This window comes from Clinocottus analis, unplaced genomic scaffold (assembly GCF_023055335.1).
Source record: "Clinocottus analis isolate CAN_PGR_092001 unplaced genomic scaffold, fCliAna1.0.p SCAF_18, whole genome shotgun sequence".
NCBI classification, from domain to species: Eukaryota; Metazoa; Chordata; class Actinopteri; order Perciformes; family Cottidae; genus Clinocottus; species Clinocottus analis.
The window spans coordinates 12456832-12473163 of NW_027175909.1; the positions used below are offsets into that span (position 1 = coordinate 12456832).

Consider the following 16332-nt stretch of genomic DNA (forward strand, 5'->3'; position numbering starts at 1 on the left):
TTGGTTTTCAGCACAGGCCCTAGCATATTGATAGACACCAGCAGTTTGAAAAGCAGACACTCTCATGTATACTCACATTAAACCTCAGAAAAAAGCCTATTCCTGCAGATGTGTGTATCCCCAAAGACCCTCTCAGATGATCCCAAGTACCCAAACATTGTCACAACCCCATCCAAGAATAGATTTTTAAAATAGTCGTTATATTTGTTGTTACAATATTTTTGCACAAAATGGCAAATTGTTATTGTTTCGGTTGATTCAGTCAGTTGTGTATTTTGTACTACACTGCTGGGAGTATCAGAAGACAATCAAACATTAAGTATCCATTACTTCCAGCTGACATTTCACACTTTTCTCATGAATTATTTTGAGCAAACCTTTCCAGCTTCTCTTTGTCATTTGCATCACGTAGTGTACAGACTTTACAGCTAACCGAATATGTGGATATATGTTTTTAGTTGAATCAAATCCTAATTTTTCGAATGAGTTGATCAAATCCATAATCCATGTAACCCATGTCAGGAGTACCCCTGGTTGATTATCTTGTACATCAACCCAAACCTGATGTTTTCTGACCAAAAGCATTGGAATCTCAGACTAAACCCACTGTGCAGGTTAAATGCATAGTCAGTGACACGTGGCGTTGCGGTTGTTTAGCTGTAACAATCAGACGCTAAGAACCACAAAAAAAAAATCTCTGAGGGCCTGACAATGAAACAAACAACTTCCACCCGCTTCACTTTCCCCACCACATGAATCATTACTCACATTGTCTCCTGAGTAGAAGCAAGTTACTTACCAGTATCATGTGGCCAGTGGAGATGTCCATGTTGGACGGCACGGGCTCTTCGCACCAGGAGGAGGTGCTGCTGCGGGTGGACGGGCTGGCCGCAGGGCCATCGCTGAACTGGGACGAAACGCTGTTGAGCCTCGAGTGGCGCAGGGTCTCCGGCCGCTCCACGCGCTCCGATGTGCGGATCGCCATCCGCTGGCGACACAGCTCCTGGTAGTTAGAGAAGATGACGGTGAAACACTGAACACTTCACAAATGCAGGGTTTGTTTTTTTTTTTCCTCTCCGACTCCTTGCGAAGTATTTATCTTCTTTTCATGAACATAACAATAGTTGTATGTAGGTTATGTGCTTATCCTCGCTGTTAGGGGCTGAGTTGTGTAAATGCACATTGTAAAATCCTGTATCTCGGCTGACTTGATCTGTCCTCACTTGCCTAGATTAATGGCTTATCCTCATGGATTATGGAGCTTATACTAATTATGTCAAAAAATACATGGTTGAGAAACCCGACACGATTTACAGAATGAATTCAGCATGTCCCACCTGGCTGCCACACAGCATCTGTCTTTGTTGGTTAAGAATGGATCTTTTAGTTAAAAAAAAAAGAGAAGAAGTTATCTTTTAAAGTAAAATCCTGCACAAAATCACCATACTGCACATTCAGGTCCAATAGAGCAGAAACTACTTCCTTTAAAAAGAATGGGAATCTTTGTTTTGCAAATAAAGGATAATCTATCCAACAATCAAATAGGAGTTTCACAGTGAATGTATGTAACAAAGAACCAAAGGAGAGAAGGAGAAAAAATGCATCGGTAGAATTGTAAAGTATCATTTTCTATTGTGATTGATATCTCCAGGTGTCGGAGACTTGCTAAAATGCTACACAGATTACACTTCCCCCAGTGACTCAGCTTTTCTCCCATCATGCCTCAGTGCAGAGACGGGGTCATCGGAAATCTAAAGACTAGAAGCATGACGTTCTCCAGTATACATACAAAATAAAAAAGAGAGAGAGAAAAAATGATAAGTTGGCCAATTTGTGCAATCTTATTAATGAGTAAACGAACAAACCCAGAAACAGTTGCACACTTTGACTGATTCCCTCCATAAGGTGTGGTCACACTTGATTTTTCCATGTTGAATTCATAATCTGAAACCCCATCCTCTTTGGTTGTCGGAGGCAAAGCCAGTCATCTCCACAGAAGTAATTTGCATACTCAATTAATAACAGCGAGGGCAGGGCAGAGCAGAGAAAATGCCTTGTGAAAGCACATGCTATCTCATGATCTATCATAGTGATATTTCCCTCTGGAGCACAGGCCCCTCTAAGCCCTGGTCTTGGATCAGCTTTGCCGCCGTCAGACTTTAATGATTGGAACCATGAAGCGGTGCCATGGGCCTTGGCCTCGGGGCAATATTCAGGCCCAACTCATAATTCATCCCACTTTCTCAACATCTCTGCAAAGCGCCGCGCTGGACCGGAGCCGAGAAGACGTCCCAGGAGCAGGCCAAGAGATGCAGTTAGCACCAGAGAGGGCCAGAGGACAGACACATGGAGCCCAGAGAGGTGCACAGGTAGAGGGAATACAGCTTCCCCTCGTTCCCCCTTCTTCCAGACCACTACTAATAAGAACAAAAAACAGGCCAAGAGGAAACAATGTCTCCAGTATGGGCTGTCATCTCACAATATCTCTCTCCCACACACCCACATGACAGAGCAGTTACTCCATCCCTAAAGGTATATTGAGAAAGAGCAGATGCCCTAAAGAAACCTAACTTTTGCACACATGCTAACCTTGACATATAACAAAATGTATTAAATACAAATGTATATATTGTTAATGTTTGGAAAAATGCATTCATATCTTTTTTTGCTCATCTGGAGTCATCTCTATAACACCCGCTTTGGATGGAGAGAGCAGACCTGTGAAAACCTGATTAAATATTGAAAATGTTAAGGCGACATGCAGATAAATATGTTCTGAGTGCCATGCTGGGCACAGCTGAGCCCCAACACTGAAAATCAATACAGCCCGGGCTGTCCATGGCCCTGAAGGAACAGAGGGAATAGGTCACAGTGGCGGCCGTTCCTCTGTCTCTCTGTCTCTCTCTCTACCTCTCAATCTCCCTTAAACACACACGCGCACATGCACACACACACGCACACGCACACGCACACACGCTTCACAGACACGGTTGAGCATTGAATAACTGGATAGAGTGAATATCTATTGGTGCGCATTTAAGCAAAAAAATCCAACAAAAAAACATAAAAAAAGAGAGTAGTGATGTACAGTTATTAGCACTGCATGATTAAAAAAAAGCATATAATTTAATCATAAAAGCAAATCACTATAATTATAACAGCCACAAACAGGTAGAAGAGAATCATTCAAACGCACGTTAACAAACACACACACAAACCAATCAGAAAGACTCCCCAACTCGAACAGTGTGTGTTCTTCCAATGGCAGAGCACAAGCTAAGTGTACTCGCACCTGATTGGCTCGTAGTGAAGGGGCTGGTCTAACCTGATAGGTTGCAGTGGCATCAGTACTGGTATCAGTCCCCAGGCTGGCCAGCTTTTCCTTCATGCGGAGGTGGGAGCGCTGGCGCACGCAGAAGAAGGTGGTGGACACCACCAGCACCACCAGGATGAAGAGCATGCAGAGGACGGACAGCAGCAGGAACTGGCCCGACTCCACCCTGGTCTCCTTCACCACTGGGATCTGGGTCAAGCTGCCCCTCTGGAAGAGACACAAACAGAGAGAACACACTGTCAGAGCAGCAGAGGATGCCCCTCTTTCTTTTACTGATTTCACTTCTTTTGATTTACAGCAAGTCTGCGAGTGCATCACCTTTCAGCTAAAGGCCTGATGTGGACGCAACAATGCTTCCTTACCTATCTCCACTTCCCGCTCTTTTCTTCCAGCCCCCACCACTGTCTGACCGGCCCCACTCATTAGGCAGCTCTAATACTGGCCTTATAATATGCATTCAGGCTGAGTCGACCCCTATTACCAGCCCCTGTCCAGGCCTGTCTCCACACTATGCCTCCAATATAGATATTTACAACCCCATTTAGTGCTGGCATGGGGTGGGCTGGCACTGTGCAACTACAGGAGGTTGGGATACTAAGAGCTTGTGCTTAATTAGCTCCTCTGGTCCTGAGTTCGGCTGGATTAGGCCCCGGCCCAAGCCACACAGCTAATGGCTACCGGGACCGGAGAGACACAGGCAGCCCACACTGGACCTTCGTACATCCTCCACCGGTTGAATAGAAAAGCCTTTTCAGATATTCACACCCACACTGCATGGTAATTCAAACAGGAAGGTGTAGGCTTTGTCTCACTGTGGCAGACTGTTTTTTAACATCCTGCAATATAGTCTGAGTGATTTATTTTTTTTATCAGTGTAGGTTAAAGAATTGGCCTATGTGTTGATAATTGGTCCACTCATGGCCATTTACTGTAATGATAAATTCCCTGTGGGCCCTACTGCAGAACATTTTGAGAGCATAACAGCAATAATTAGGAGCATTAATTGGGAAGGATAATTAATGATGCCTAAAATATATAGCTACTGTTAGAGATTTTCTTTGCTGCTTGCATACAACATAGACGTTGTGTCAAGTTCATTTTGTATTTAACCCTCAAAAACCAAAAAAAATCTATTTTAATGCTTATTTTAATTCACATACATCATGCTCACTGTCCTCTATGACTAACACAGAACCATGGGGTTTCTGGAAAAGCCATTCTCCACAGTTTCTGATCTATTTTTATCAGCTGCATGCATGCCAATAGCTATACGTCTGCAAAAGGGCAATATCAATAAGAGAGAACAAATACATCAGCAGGCTCCTAATTGTCTGCATGCAAGATTGAAAGATTGATAGGTGAAGTGAATCAAATTTACAATATGAAAAAAAAAAAAGAAAATGGCAGAGCTCTGACATTTAGCCTGAGGGGTCTAATGGGCCGGCTGAAGGACGGCTACTTCTTGTCATACCATTTTCAAAACAAGACACTTCAGCTCACACCAGTAACAATATGGTTTGACCTTGTGGCTCGTAATTGCCAATGTTTTAGCGGATGTGCCGATGCCAAGATCTTTTCGATTACCGCGTTGGGCCTCGACGACAGTCGCTGTTGATTGCAATTGCTGTGGTTCGAGCATGTAGTTTTAATCAAGCATAAAGAGGTTAGACAACAACTGAGAGGTCTGAAGAGCTCATGTATGGGAACAGAGGGGAGGGATGGCCTCAATCCAATGAGTCGTCCGTGTTGTTCAGTGATCAAATGAATATATAGTCAATTTCCACGAGTACTTGTTGAGAATGCAGACCTTTCAGCCAGTATCCTCTCTCGCATAATCGCACAATAGAAGACGTATAAAGCACATTAAAAACCCTCATTCAACATATTTAATATTCAACACTCTTTGCAATGTGGACACAGAATGTCACGTTGGTGTAATCGTTAAAGACTGCTGCCTCTGAAACCAAAGTGCCCCCCATAGACCTATTGGCTCAAATCTCCCTGACAACTCCTCATCCAAGCTATTGCCTTTAACTAAATGGTTTTCTCTATTCTGAAAAAGACCAAAAAAAAGACAAACGTATTAATAGAGTTAATCATGACATGGCTTTCTACCGTCTCTTAATAATATTTAGGTAAACACCTTGAAATTAGGAGAGAAAAAAAGCATTTCCACTGTGGGAGCAAAGAGGCTTGAAACGCACTGCGAGCATAAAAGAGTGTTTGAAGGCGGTAATCGTGTTAGAAGGAAACCAGAGGAGATACAGAAAGGGAGAGAGAATGAGGAGGAGGAAAAGGGAGGAGATGTGAGGCGAAGAATTACCTTCATGGCCCTTTAGAGTTCTGGCCTTTTGCTTTTAAAAATACATATTTTGATGTATTCTTGCTATCATTTTATTTCACTATATTTACAGTATGTTTGAAAAAAAATGTTGTTTTTTACCTAACATATTTAAAAACACAGAAACGCTGAATAATAGTACTATATAAAAATGTAATGTAAAAAGACATCACACCCTTTGTTACCATAATCAAAGCTTACAAAATATTTAGATCTGAAGGTTAAAGCATATTTTTTGCATTGAAATTTAGAATCGACAAGAAATACTGCCATGAAATAAAGAATCCAATTTTTTTTCCCCTTCATGAATTATTCTAAAAGTAAATTTATTTGTATTGATTCCTTTAAACTCGTGTTGCTCACTGCTATTTGTGCCGGATCCACACTGAGTGAAGTTCTTACTCTTTGCCTCTCACAGACTTTCCTCTTCTCTTTCTCTCTCCTATTCATATTGCCCCTGTGTGGGGAATTAGCCAATCTGAGAGGAGACAAGGGGCAGATGGATTTCGGGGCTGTGGATTATTCAAATGATAGAGGAAAGGTCAGGCAGAGAGGTGTTGTTGGGGCGGCTGGCTGCCCATTCACTCACAGCACAATACCTCCAAGAATTACAAGAAAATCCTCCCAAACACACAACTGCCAAACCTCAACTCTAAACTAAGGTGGTTCTGGTTTTTGCCATACATTTATAGTAGTTTCTAAGCAATAAAATGTGACTGATAGCCCTGTGACAAACTCAAACGACCACATGGGAAATGCAAAAATTCAGCAAGATTTTATAAGCAAGCTATTTTTCATAGATCGAAGAAAACACGTATTCCATGAAATTGTGGACATTTTGTAAATGCAATGGTAATCCTCCAAAAAAAAAGTCTGACACATTTGTAATCTCTATAAACATTTGAAAGTGATGATTGATTTCAGAAATAAAAAATAAAGCAATTACATATGGACTAAGTCATATTACCATAAAACCTGCAACATAGAATGTGCCGGGTAATCCAACTCTAGAAATACATCTAAGAATAGAATAAAATAAGGCATTATAAATTAGATAAAGATCTTTTTTTTACTCAACACTATTAAAATAGAATAATCTATGTAAACTCAGAGCGGATTTACCAGTTTTCAGTCCATATGCTCTGAGCCGGGCAGCATCGGACAGAATGAAGCTGCACATAAACTTCGTCCTCTGCAGCCAGATGTGCTCAAACCAAACCAACGGGCTCAACAACCACCTTGACCAGGATTGTTTCGAAGACTTTACGTTGTGATTACCTATAAATGGGCGCATGCCCTATTTTTTTTTTTTTTTTTTTTGCTCAGTCATATTTTATCCCACGCGCTTTTGGAGGTTCGACCTGCAGCAGACTATCGCAGCGGAAGAGGATGAAACAAACATAAAAACATGAAACCAGAGCTCCGAAAATGTTCTGCAAAACACTAAAAAAAAAACATTTGTGCTTCACACCGAAAACCAGCTTTCGACGTGATGTTACGATGGTTGACAAGTTTTCAAAAGCCGGTCCGGCAAGGCGCCTTTTACGCATAAATGACGCATTCAAACTCGCACACGGAACATACAAAAAAAAAACAAAAAAAAAACAGGACAGTTACACGTTTCAAGCCTTTAGAGATAATTACCCCAATCCATGTCGCGGGGCAGAGTGCACATTTCGCAGCAAACGGAGGATGCTGCGTCCTGTATTCCAGAGAGCATGCTTAACCACTGACGCCCGCCGCAGCTCCAAGAAGCGTTTGTGCGTTCCGGCCGCCCACTCAGTCCGCTTTCTCCAAAAGTTCCCCCGCGAGGGTCCCATGCGTCCCCCCCCCCTACCCCCTGCACCCTCCACCACCTCAGCGCCAACAAAAGACCGCGGCTTCAACACGAAGATGAAGAAAAAAAGCGGAGAAAAAAAAGGAGTCGGAGAGAATAAGAAAAGGGAGAAGAAGAATGTGGGATATGCCCGCCTGATTTTCCGAGCCTCGGAAGAATGTGCAGAAGCCCCACTAGTGAGTCCTTTCAGCGCCTCTGTGCCAATGAAAAGAGATGGGGAGGTGGTGGGGTTGGGTTTTTTGCGATCATTTAGTTAAGGCTGAGCCCCTCCTTATATTCAGCAGCTCAGGAGTCCCCGTCCATTGCACATGTCATATCCACTGGTTGCTATAGCGATGCCTCCACATGTTGTCGACAGTGAATGTTCAAGGAGCGATGCCTGGCTAATAGGCTTGCGGGCCGAGGGGCGATATGAATGGACATAGGGCTAGACACTCATTTGTTGAGCTACTAGGGGTCTCTGTGTTTGGTGTGTGAATTGCTGTTTTCTCAGGCTCTCCTTTTCCTCTGCTCCCTCTCCCAGGGATTCAGTTATGTGAGCAGAATAAGGGAGATGGGGCAGTCTATTCTTCAAAGTATACGGCTTTTGCATTCAAAGCTGAAGTGAGCACTATAGTAAGAGGCTACCGCACAGTATAGTAGTTGTAAACTATATGAATGCTGCATGGGACATTGGGGGCAGTCCGAAAAATGCTCAGCCTACAGTAAATTGTGTATAATTGGCTACGTCTTTTCTCTGCTCCCCTTTAAGATCGGCGGGAATAAAGGAAGAGAAAAGGAGAGGAAAATTGCAAGTTTAACAAGTTTTCTAGATAAAACTCACCAAAAAGCTATCCTAATTAGCAATCAGTCTGAAAAAAAAAAGATCCAATGGAGAGCAACAGCTGCACTTAGCAGGGAGAGAGAGAGAGAAAGGGGGATTATGGAGAGCACAGGGAGAGAAAAGGAGAAAGAAAAAGAAAAGGGGCGGTGAAGAGAGGAGAACGGGGGTCCTGTCAAATGCAGATGACGAGTCTTGGGGAGGGGGGCTGTGTGACGGGGGGCTCTCCAGTTTATTTTTTTCCATTCAGAGAGCACCCCCTCCTCTTCTCTATTGTCCCTCTGTGTGACAGCTGGAGTTGGCAATGTGAAGGGGAGAACAAAAACCAGCTCGCTGTCCAGTCCGGGTCCGGTGCCGCATCGGACGCCACCCCACCTTCAAAAAGCAGAGCCAACCAGGCGGCTCGCACAGACAAAAATTTGAAGCAGAACGCACTCAAACTAACTCGCCAGTTTTCTTTTTAACGCCCCCAAATCTCGCATATATACCATACCTTGTGTATGATAATGCTTCAAAACTGAAATCCTCGATGCATTTTGGTATTTTATGCTGTTTTTGTTCCTTTAAAAAAAAGGCGAAACTCTGAAAATGTGTTCCTTCCTTATATGTCATGGGGTGACACTCCTCACGTCATGCTCTCTGCACACTTGCATCCTCATTTAACAGGAATTATTCTGAATCCACATTCAGTTTTTACGCCTGCCAGAGGGCACATAAATGCTACCACCATTTTATCTTGCAGCATTCAGGGTTGAATACAAGGAAGAATCGTCTGCAGTGCTCGCTGTTGCACGAATGCAAGATGGATGCAAGAGTAACGCACGGTGGGAGACTTTTATCATGACTGCCAGCGAGTGGTTTTATTATTGGAAAGAAAGAAATAGTGGCTCCGGAAGTTAATCCCCAGAATATCAGTCCTTACATTAAGTCAACCATACGATCATATCTGTCGTGTTCTCTGGTGAACTGGAAGAGAGCCCTGTTCACTCTTTCTCATATGAGATACCCTGGTCACCCACCTGTCAGCCATATCTAAATCCACACTCATCCAAGCGAGGGTATTCCCCTGACAACACAGCAGATGGGGGGGAAAAAAAAGGAAGAAAAAAGAAAATGTCGACCAAGAACCCGACACAATCTTCCCTGAAAGCCTGACTTTGGCACCTGTTGTTTTCCTTCATTTGAACTCTGCGTAAATGGACACATTTTCACACATTTCAGCCACCGCTACCCACCACACAGCACGATTTCACAACTCATGTCACATCCTCCATCGAGGCCGGTGCTAATGGTTATCGCACCAGGGAGGTTTGACGTGCATCGATTCACCGCAAAAAAAACAACCAACCTACAAGCAGTCAAATTCTGCAACGCACAGAAGTCACTCTTATGGTCACCGGCGATATTCGCAGATGCTGTCACGCCTTTGTGTTCCACCAATAAGTACTTCCTCGGGGTAACACATGTTCGAGCAGTCGGCGCGAGTCCTGCCAGGCTTATCTGTCCTCCTCTCCTGCGCTGCTCCGGTGTTTGCTTCCATGACACATTTCACATTTCTAATACAAAAAAAAAAGAAAAGAGAGAGATGGAAAAGTGGCGAGCGTGTTTAAACAACGGGAGAAAGAGGTATGCGGCACTTCACGGTGTCGCTGAGAGACGGTGGGATGAGGAATGTTAAACAAATGTCATGATCAAGTGCACTACCTGAGATGGCAGAGCAGAGGCATCCACTGATGCTTGTGCATGTGGGTTGAGAAAAGGGAAGAACAGACTTCGGGCTTAAATATTTGCTTCCACCAACACGCTGCACAATTATTTTTTTTTTTACATATTAACATGTTCGTGTGTGTGTGTAATCTAAATATACATGGATCAGTGTTAGTGGGTCTTTCTTTCAAAATACACACATACTTGAATCTAAGTGTGTGTATACCTGCAACGACACCGTAGCTGGACACAGTACAGTCTGAGATTGTAATATGTTTGAGCAAACAGAAGCCCAGCAGCACACTGAGCCTGTGGACCACATACCAATCCCACCATAACGATATCAGCGAGAGGCTAATGCAGTTTACGCCGCCGCCGTACAAGAAACCAACAGCTGCAACGTGTACCTGCAGACTTAACCAACGTGTGATACCGTTACACCAAAAATAGTCGGGCTTTCTGCTCGGCTCTTTGAAATGGAGTGCAATAAATTATTCATAATAATATCTGAGCGAGTCTGTTGCTGCAGCTCCACTTGGGAAGGTGTTGGAGGATTAGCTTCCAACTGTAACGCAGAGAGAAATGTATGCAAAACAAAACACATATGGGTGTTTTATCAGATTCACCAGCTGTTATTGTTATTGCTGAGGTGATATTAGAAGATGTGTGTGAGGGAAAGATTTACCCTAATCTGGGTTTAAATGCTCTATTTCCATTTTTATGTTTTAACATGTGTAATGAAACAAAAAAACTCTCATATCGGCAAGATTTAAGTTTGAAAGTCTGTCAATTTGGATTCAAAGTACAGTGATGCAATTTTTCTTTATGCTTTTAGTCGGTACCCTGCAGTTTGATTTTGCCTGCCACGTCATAAAATAGCACTTAAAATGAGATTAAATATAACAGGTGACAACCTGCTCTCCCATCTGAACTCCCTTTCATACATCACTCACTGTAAGGTGCAGAAACTTAACAGTTAGGTGGATGTCTTAAATGAATTGTGTGTGTGTGAGAGAGAGAGAGAGAGAGAGAGAGAGAGAGAGAGAGAGAGAGAGAGAGAGAGAGAGAGAGAGAGAGAGAGAGAGAGAGAGAGAGAAACACAATATTTCCTAATGGATGATGTTCAAAGACACGAAAAGGTCCCATTTCTGGGTTTTACTTGAAACATTTGAATTGCTGTGTCTCATGCTCATCACTTGCTCAGAGAGGAACCATTCAAAGCCTGTGTGTGTGTCAGCCATGTCATTCTGGTATTTTCCCCAGATGGGCTTGTTCAAATAGGCCTCTTTCTTGTGTGAATCCCAGCCCAGGCATTGCCCATGCCAAGTAGTTCAAAGCAGTACACATCAAGGTAAATGCTATGCCTGTCATCTTGACTATATTTAAAGCAGAGGCAAACCCACACACATGAACAACAATGTGCACTTCAAAAAGAAAGTGCTGTGGCGTCATCGCCCGGAGTAGAAAATCACACCATATCTGTACAAATTATAGAAAACATTGTTGTAATCTATGAGGATGACAACAGAGCAGGACGTATGTGATGCTCATTGTTATGGCTTTACATGTATAACCTGTGCTAAAAAGTAACTGATGTTGTGGTTTATAGATTGAGCGAAGAACAGGCATAATTGTATGGACTAATCTTTTCTTAAAAATGGGTATAATCTTAAAGACAGAAGTAGACAGAACAACTTCTCATTTCTGGCTGGCTGCCATCAATTTAGAAGCCGAAATGTGAACCTGGGGCTAACGGAGTTTATCAACGGTAGCTATGAGCTAACATTAGCTACAACGCTGTCGTCAGATGACTTTCTTACTTTTTTTCCAGCCGGCTCATTTCAAAACAAGACGCCTGTAAAAGAGGTCCAAGGCAAAGAAGTCGGTATCTTCACAGGTCGATGCATGTGGAAGTCATGGAAAGAAAGCGACAGCATTGTTCACGCGGGGCAGTGTGGAGCTGGATATTGAGATAGTCAGAGGGCTATTTGTTAATTCATGATTTTTTTTGTTTTAAATATTAGCTCTAATAATATAGATCCAAAACAAAAGCGTCTGCTACTTCAGCACCACGGACAGCACCATGGATTTATCAATACAAAGTTATGCTACTGATATTTCAGAGCCCAGTTTGGAGCCATAGATTCCAACTTGTGCAAACCTCAGTCAGATAAAGGATCAATGAGTCGGGCAGACTAACATATTTAACTGAACAACCCCTCGGCTCCTGCACTCCAGTGACCCCCCCACAAAATAATAAACACTATATGATGTATTCATAGGCCAACTGTTTTTTATAAGGTTGTTTGCGTCATATGCTAACGACTACAGTTTACAGCAGTTTAGAGCAGTTCAGGGCAGACGAACACATTCCTTACTTATTTTAGAAAGGCTAAAAGGAAACCACCCTCCAACCTCTTTACATGCAGAGTATTGCTCTCACGACGCCTCGAAGCACACTGCAACATTTGGAGGAATCCAGAGCTCGGCCTCCTGTAAATAGTTATGTTTCATAAGCTATGAGAGATGTCTAACACGCTCAGTAAACAATCATTTCAATAAAACTTGTAACCAAAGGCCTTTTAAGCTCAGTTGCAAATAACACAGAGTAAAAGCTTATTTGAGTGGCTATTTAAGATGAAGAGTAGCTTTTTTAAAAGCTCTGATCTTCCCCTTCAAAAGGCTCTTTTCACAGCAGCCATTTTGACATGTAACTGCAGGTGTAATTAAAAACATTAATTATGGCCTTGATCCCTCTAGGTGGACCCGGGCCCTGGTGTTGTGCATGCTGGCTCACTGAAATGGCGGTGACACAATAAATAGAGCGAGAGGGGGCACATTTTCTGTCAATTACACCTTTGTACTCCCTGCTATGACATGTCAAAATGGCTGCTGTGAAAAGGGCCGATACTGGATTTGTTCATTCCAGAAGAGACCAAATTGTCAACTATATTTGTGAAAGTGGCGTTTACTTAATGATCAATTTTTATCTTCTTAATTTGTTTAAGAGCAGCCTTAACTCCCAACAGGTTTTAGCTAGCAGTAATGATGCTTTCTACCTGCAGCTGCGTTGACAATAGCAATATGTCTGACAAGGATAACGTTCATGTTTGCTAAAGTGCCAGCCAAAATTAATTGATCCAAAATAGCAAATGGGGCTCACACCTACATATTAGAGCAAAATCAAGTCAGTATCACTAAAGATGTTCACACTGTGGCTCAAGATGGAGCAAAGTACCCCTCAGATTCACATTCATCCCATAGAGAAGAATCATTTTCAAGATGTAATTAGTTTTTGATGATGGAAATTACAATACTGTAGGTGAGAAGTCGTTAGACAGCAAATGGTCGGGTTCAAAATGTGATCCGAGTTTGCTAAAACAACCCAATCACGACATGTAATTGAAGGTAATACTTCATTCTATTGTGTGTAAAGATAAAAGAAGAACCGCCACAAAAAAAATCTCCTCCGACTCATCCACAGTCAGAAACAGCAAGGAAAACAGTGAGGTTTTAATTGTTTTGTTTGAATAGAATCCACACTACTTTTAGACTATTATGTTCTCGGCTGGCTTTTTTTTTTATCTTGGGGAGAGATAAAACTGCAATTAATTTTGAAAGGACAGAAAACAGTGAGACAATACATCAAGTCACACATGAGTGGTGGCAGGCAGGGATATGTGGGCTGCCGCAGAATAACAGAGGTAGTCAAAGGTAGCGTTCATAATTGAAACCCCAGTCACAAGAGACTTAGTGGGCTGGTAGACTCTGATACTGAGACTGACAGTGAAGGGACAAAGAGAAGTGTTCAGAGGACAGCGCAGAGTGACTTCATGGGTTCAATAGGATGGGTCCTCTCCACACCTGGGTCCACAACACATCTGAAGCCCCTGAAACACAGTATTTCACTCTGACTGTTTAGCACAGTGGTGGTGAATGTGATTGTCCGAAGAGTTACAATTCCACCAACAATCTCAGGCCAGGACTCACCTGATTTAGTTCAGGTTGAATTGCAGGGACACCATTTGTAGCTTTAGCCGTCCTTGTGCTAAGTAAAAAAAGGTGTGCTTCCGTGGTCCATCAAGACTGCTGAGCTATAATGCTGAACATATCCTATATAATAAATGGGACCTCACACTCTCTAGATGGCCCTTCATTTGTGTCCACACTAAGGTCAGAAGTGTACTTTAAATGAATCACATTTGACACACTCTCAAGGGCTGTTGAACTATCGCTGAAGATGGCGTCCCCAGCAAATGCCAGCGCACTCTATCAGACCCCTGGTTTGTTTAATGGTGCCCATGCCAGATACAGACGCTCGCAATTAATTATGGGAGCAGACACAACACACTCGAATCAACTGGAAACAAAAGGACGGAAGAACAACTACTTGTGGAAACACACAACCAATGGTCAGTTGCTGTGGAGGGTTTTTCACAGCCATCTCATAACAAGATGTGTATTTAAATTGCCCCGTGAGAACGCCTTTCAAGAGGCCAGTAGATACAGATTCTGGTGAAGACTAAACGAAAACGATACACTTTTCTGATCACACCGCATTAACTTAATTGGACAACCAATGCCACGTGCCACCAACTGTACCTGCTGCTGCCGGTTGCCGGACTTGCAGCATATTGCTGCCGCCTGCCTGAGCATACGCCCCGATGATCAGCTCCAGCTTGTGTAAGTGAAGATATACATGTAGAACCACAGGAGGCGGCGCGTGATGGGCTAAGGGTCGTATCCCTGTAAATGCACACAGCCACGGCCTCATAAATTCTCATCAGTGTCTCCATTAAACATTTTCCCCCTGCTATCACCATGACAACGCCGGCCCAGCGTGCGCCCGTGGGGAGAGGCGTGTGTGCCTGTGTAACCCCAGGGGTTACTTAGGGGGTAACTTGGCACAGACGCCAACACCCCATACCCCTCGCCTCCAGACGCACTCTTACTGGAGGGAAGAGGGGAGGGTGTCTGGGGTGTGTGTGTGTGTGTGTGTGTGTGTGTGTGTGTGTGTGTGTAAAGGGGAGCGGGGGGGGGGGGAGTGGCAGGCGGCCAGGAAGGCTAGATCTGTTCCACGGCGATCTCACTTGACTGGCATTGGCTGTGTCTGGACTGGAGGCAAAGCGCTCTGATTTCTCTCTTTAATTACTGCAAATCGGAGGAGCCACGGCCCATGCTAATGAAGCCACACCAATCAGCTGTGGTGGTGGGGGGAGGGGGGGGGGGGGGGGGGGGCTCGTGCTGCAAAAAAAAAACCCGATCCTCTGCACGAACAGAGCCTGGCCAGCAGTTTCTCGCTGTCTGTCTGTCTGTCTGTCTGTCTGTCTTGGAGCTCCTGCAGATTTAGAAGAGCAGTCTGCCCCCGAGCCGAAACCGAGCAGCTCCGCTCGTCGAATGAAAACCTCCGTGAATCCCTAATGAGGCCGCTGCTGGCACGGCTGCAGTTCGGTATCAGCCGCCTGTTTGCTTTCTCACATCTCCCATCGCTTCATACGACGCAAACCTCCGACAACAATGCAAAGTGCGGCTGATCGGAAATTCTGAAGGCAGAATAAATTATGATTTATGTCAAGATTTTGATTGCTCCTGTAACATAATAATACATTGACGGCTCATTATTGTAAATGCATATAATCAATCTAGCCTATTTTCACCCACGAGCGTAATTACATGGCTTTTTTTTTCTGTAAGGCTGTGATGATGTCTCTTTTTTCCCTCCTTCTTCAAAGTGAATGATGGAGTGAATGGTGACTGACATGTGATTGTACGTGTTCATGGACCTGGATTGCCAAGATCCTTTTGCCTTTTGTTGTTTCCAACAATGACATGTAATTCCTTCTATTAGTTATTTATGTTGATGAAGCTATGAATGACACATTTCATGTGTTTTTTTTCCCCCCTCTACTTTATTCAGAATAAGTCCCAACTTGGCATACGTTTAGTTTGTGGAGTCCTTTGTCCATGTTTTAGAGGAAATGTGCATAAATATGTCAGTTTTAGTCATCACTGTTTGACATAATGTTGTCGTGTAGGTTTTTTTTAAGCTGCAGATATGTAACTGCGCTCTGGTTTAGAGTATGATTCAGGCTTGGTGTCCTTGTAGCAGCTTCTGTTTATGAACAGGTTTTCCTATTTTTATACAGAGATCCACCTGCACTCTGTCAGGTGTTAGCTGCCTCTGAGCATTTGCTGGCAACACACGAAGTGATGAGCATGTGTATGAATGTAAATAGGCTTGTGGGCAGCCATGTACACTGTGATATGTAAAGCAAAAAATCCCATCCCAGTAG

The 16332-nt window shown here is 43.4% G+C and overlaps 1 protein-coding gene across 1 annotated transcript in view; it reads right to left on the reverse strand.

Annotated features, from left to right (window-relative positions):
* ptprn2 (protein tyrosine phosphatase receptor type N2) overlaps positions 1–16332 on the reverse strand; it is a 113306-nt gene that overhangs the window by 21661 nt on the left and 75313 nt on the right. Inside the window, exons 12-13 of the mRNA XM_068581535.1 lie at positions 3326–3541; positions 800–1003 (exon numbers count right to left, since the gene is read on the reverse strand). Of these exons, the coding sequence (XP_068437636.1) occupies positions 800–1003; positions 3326–3541 (420 nt within the window). The remainder of the gene's footprint in view (positions 1–799; positions 1004–3325; positions 3542–16332) is intronic.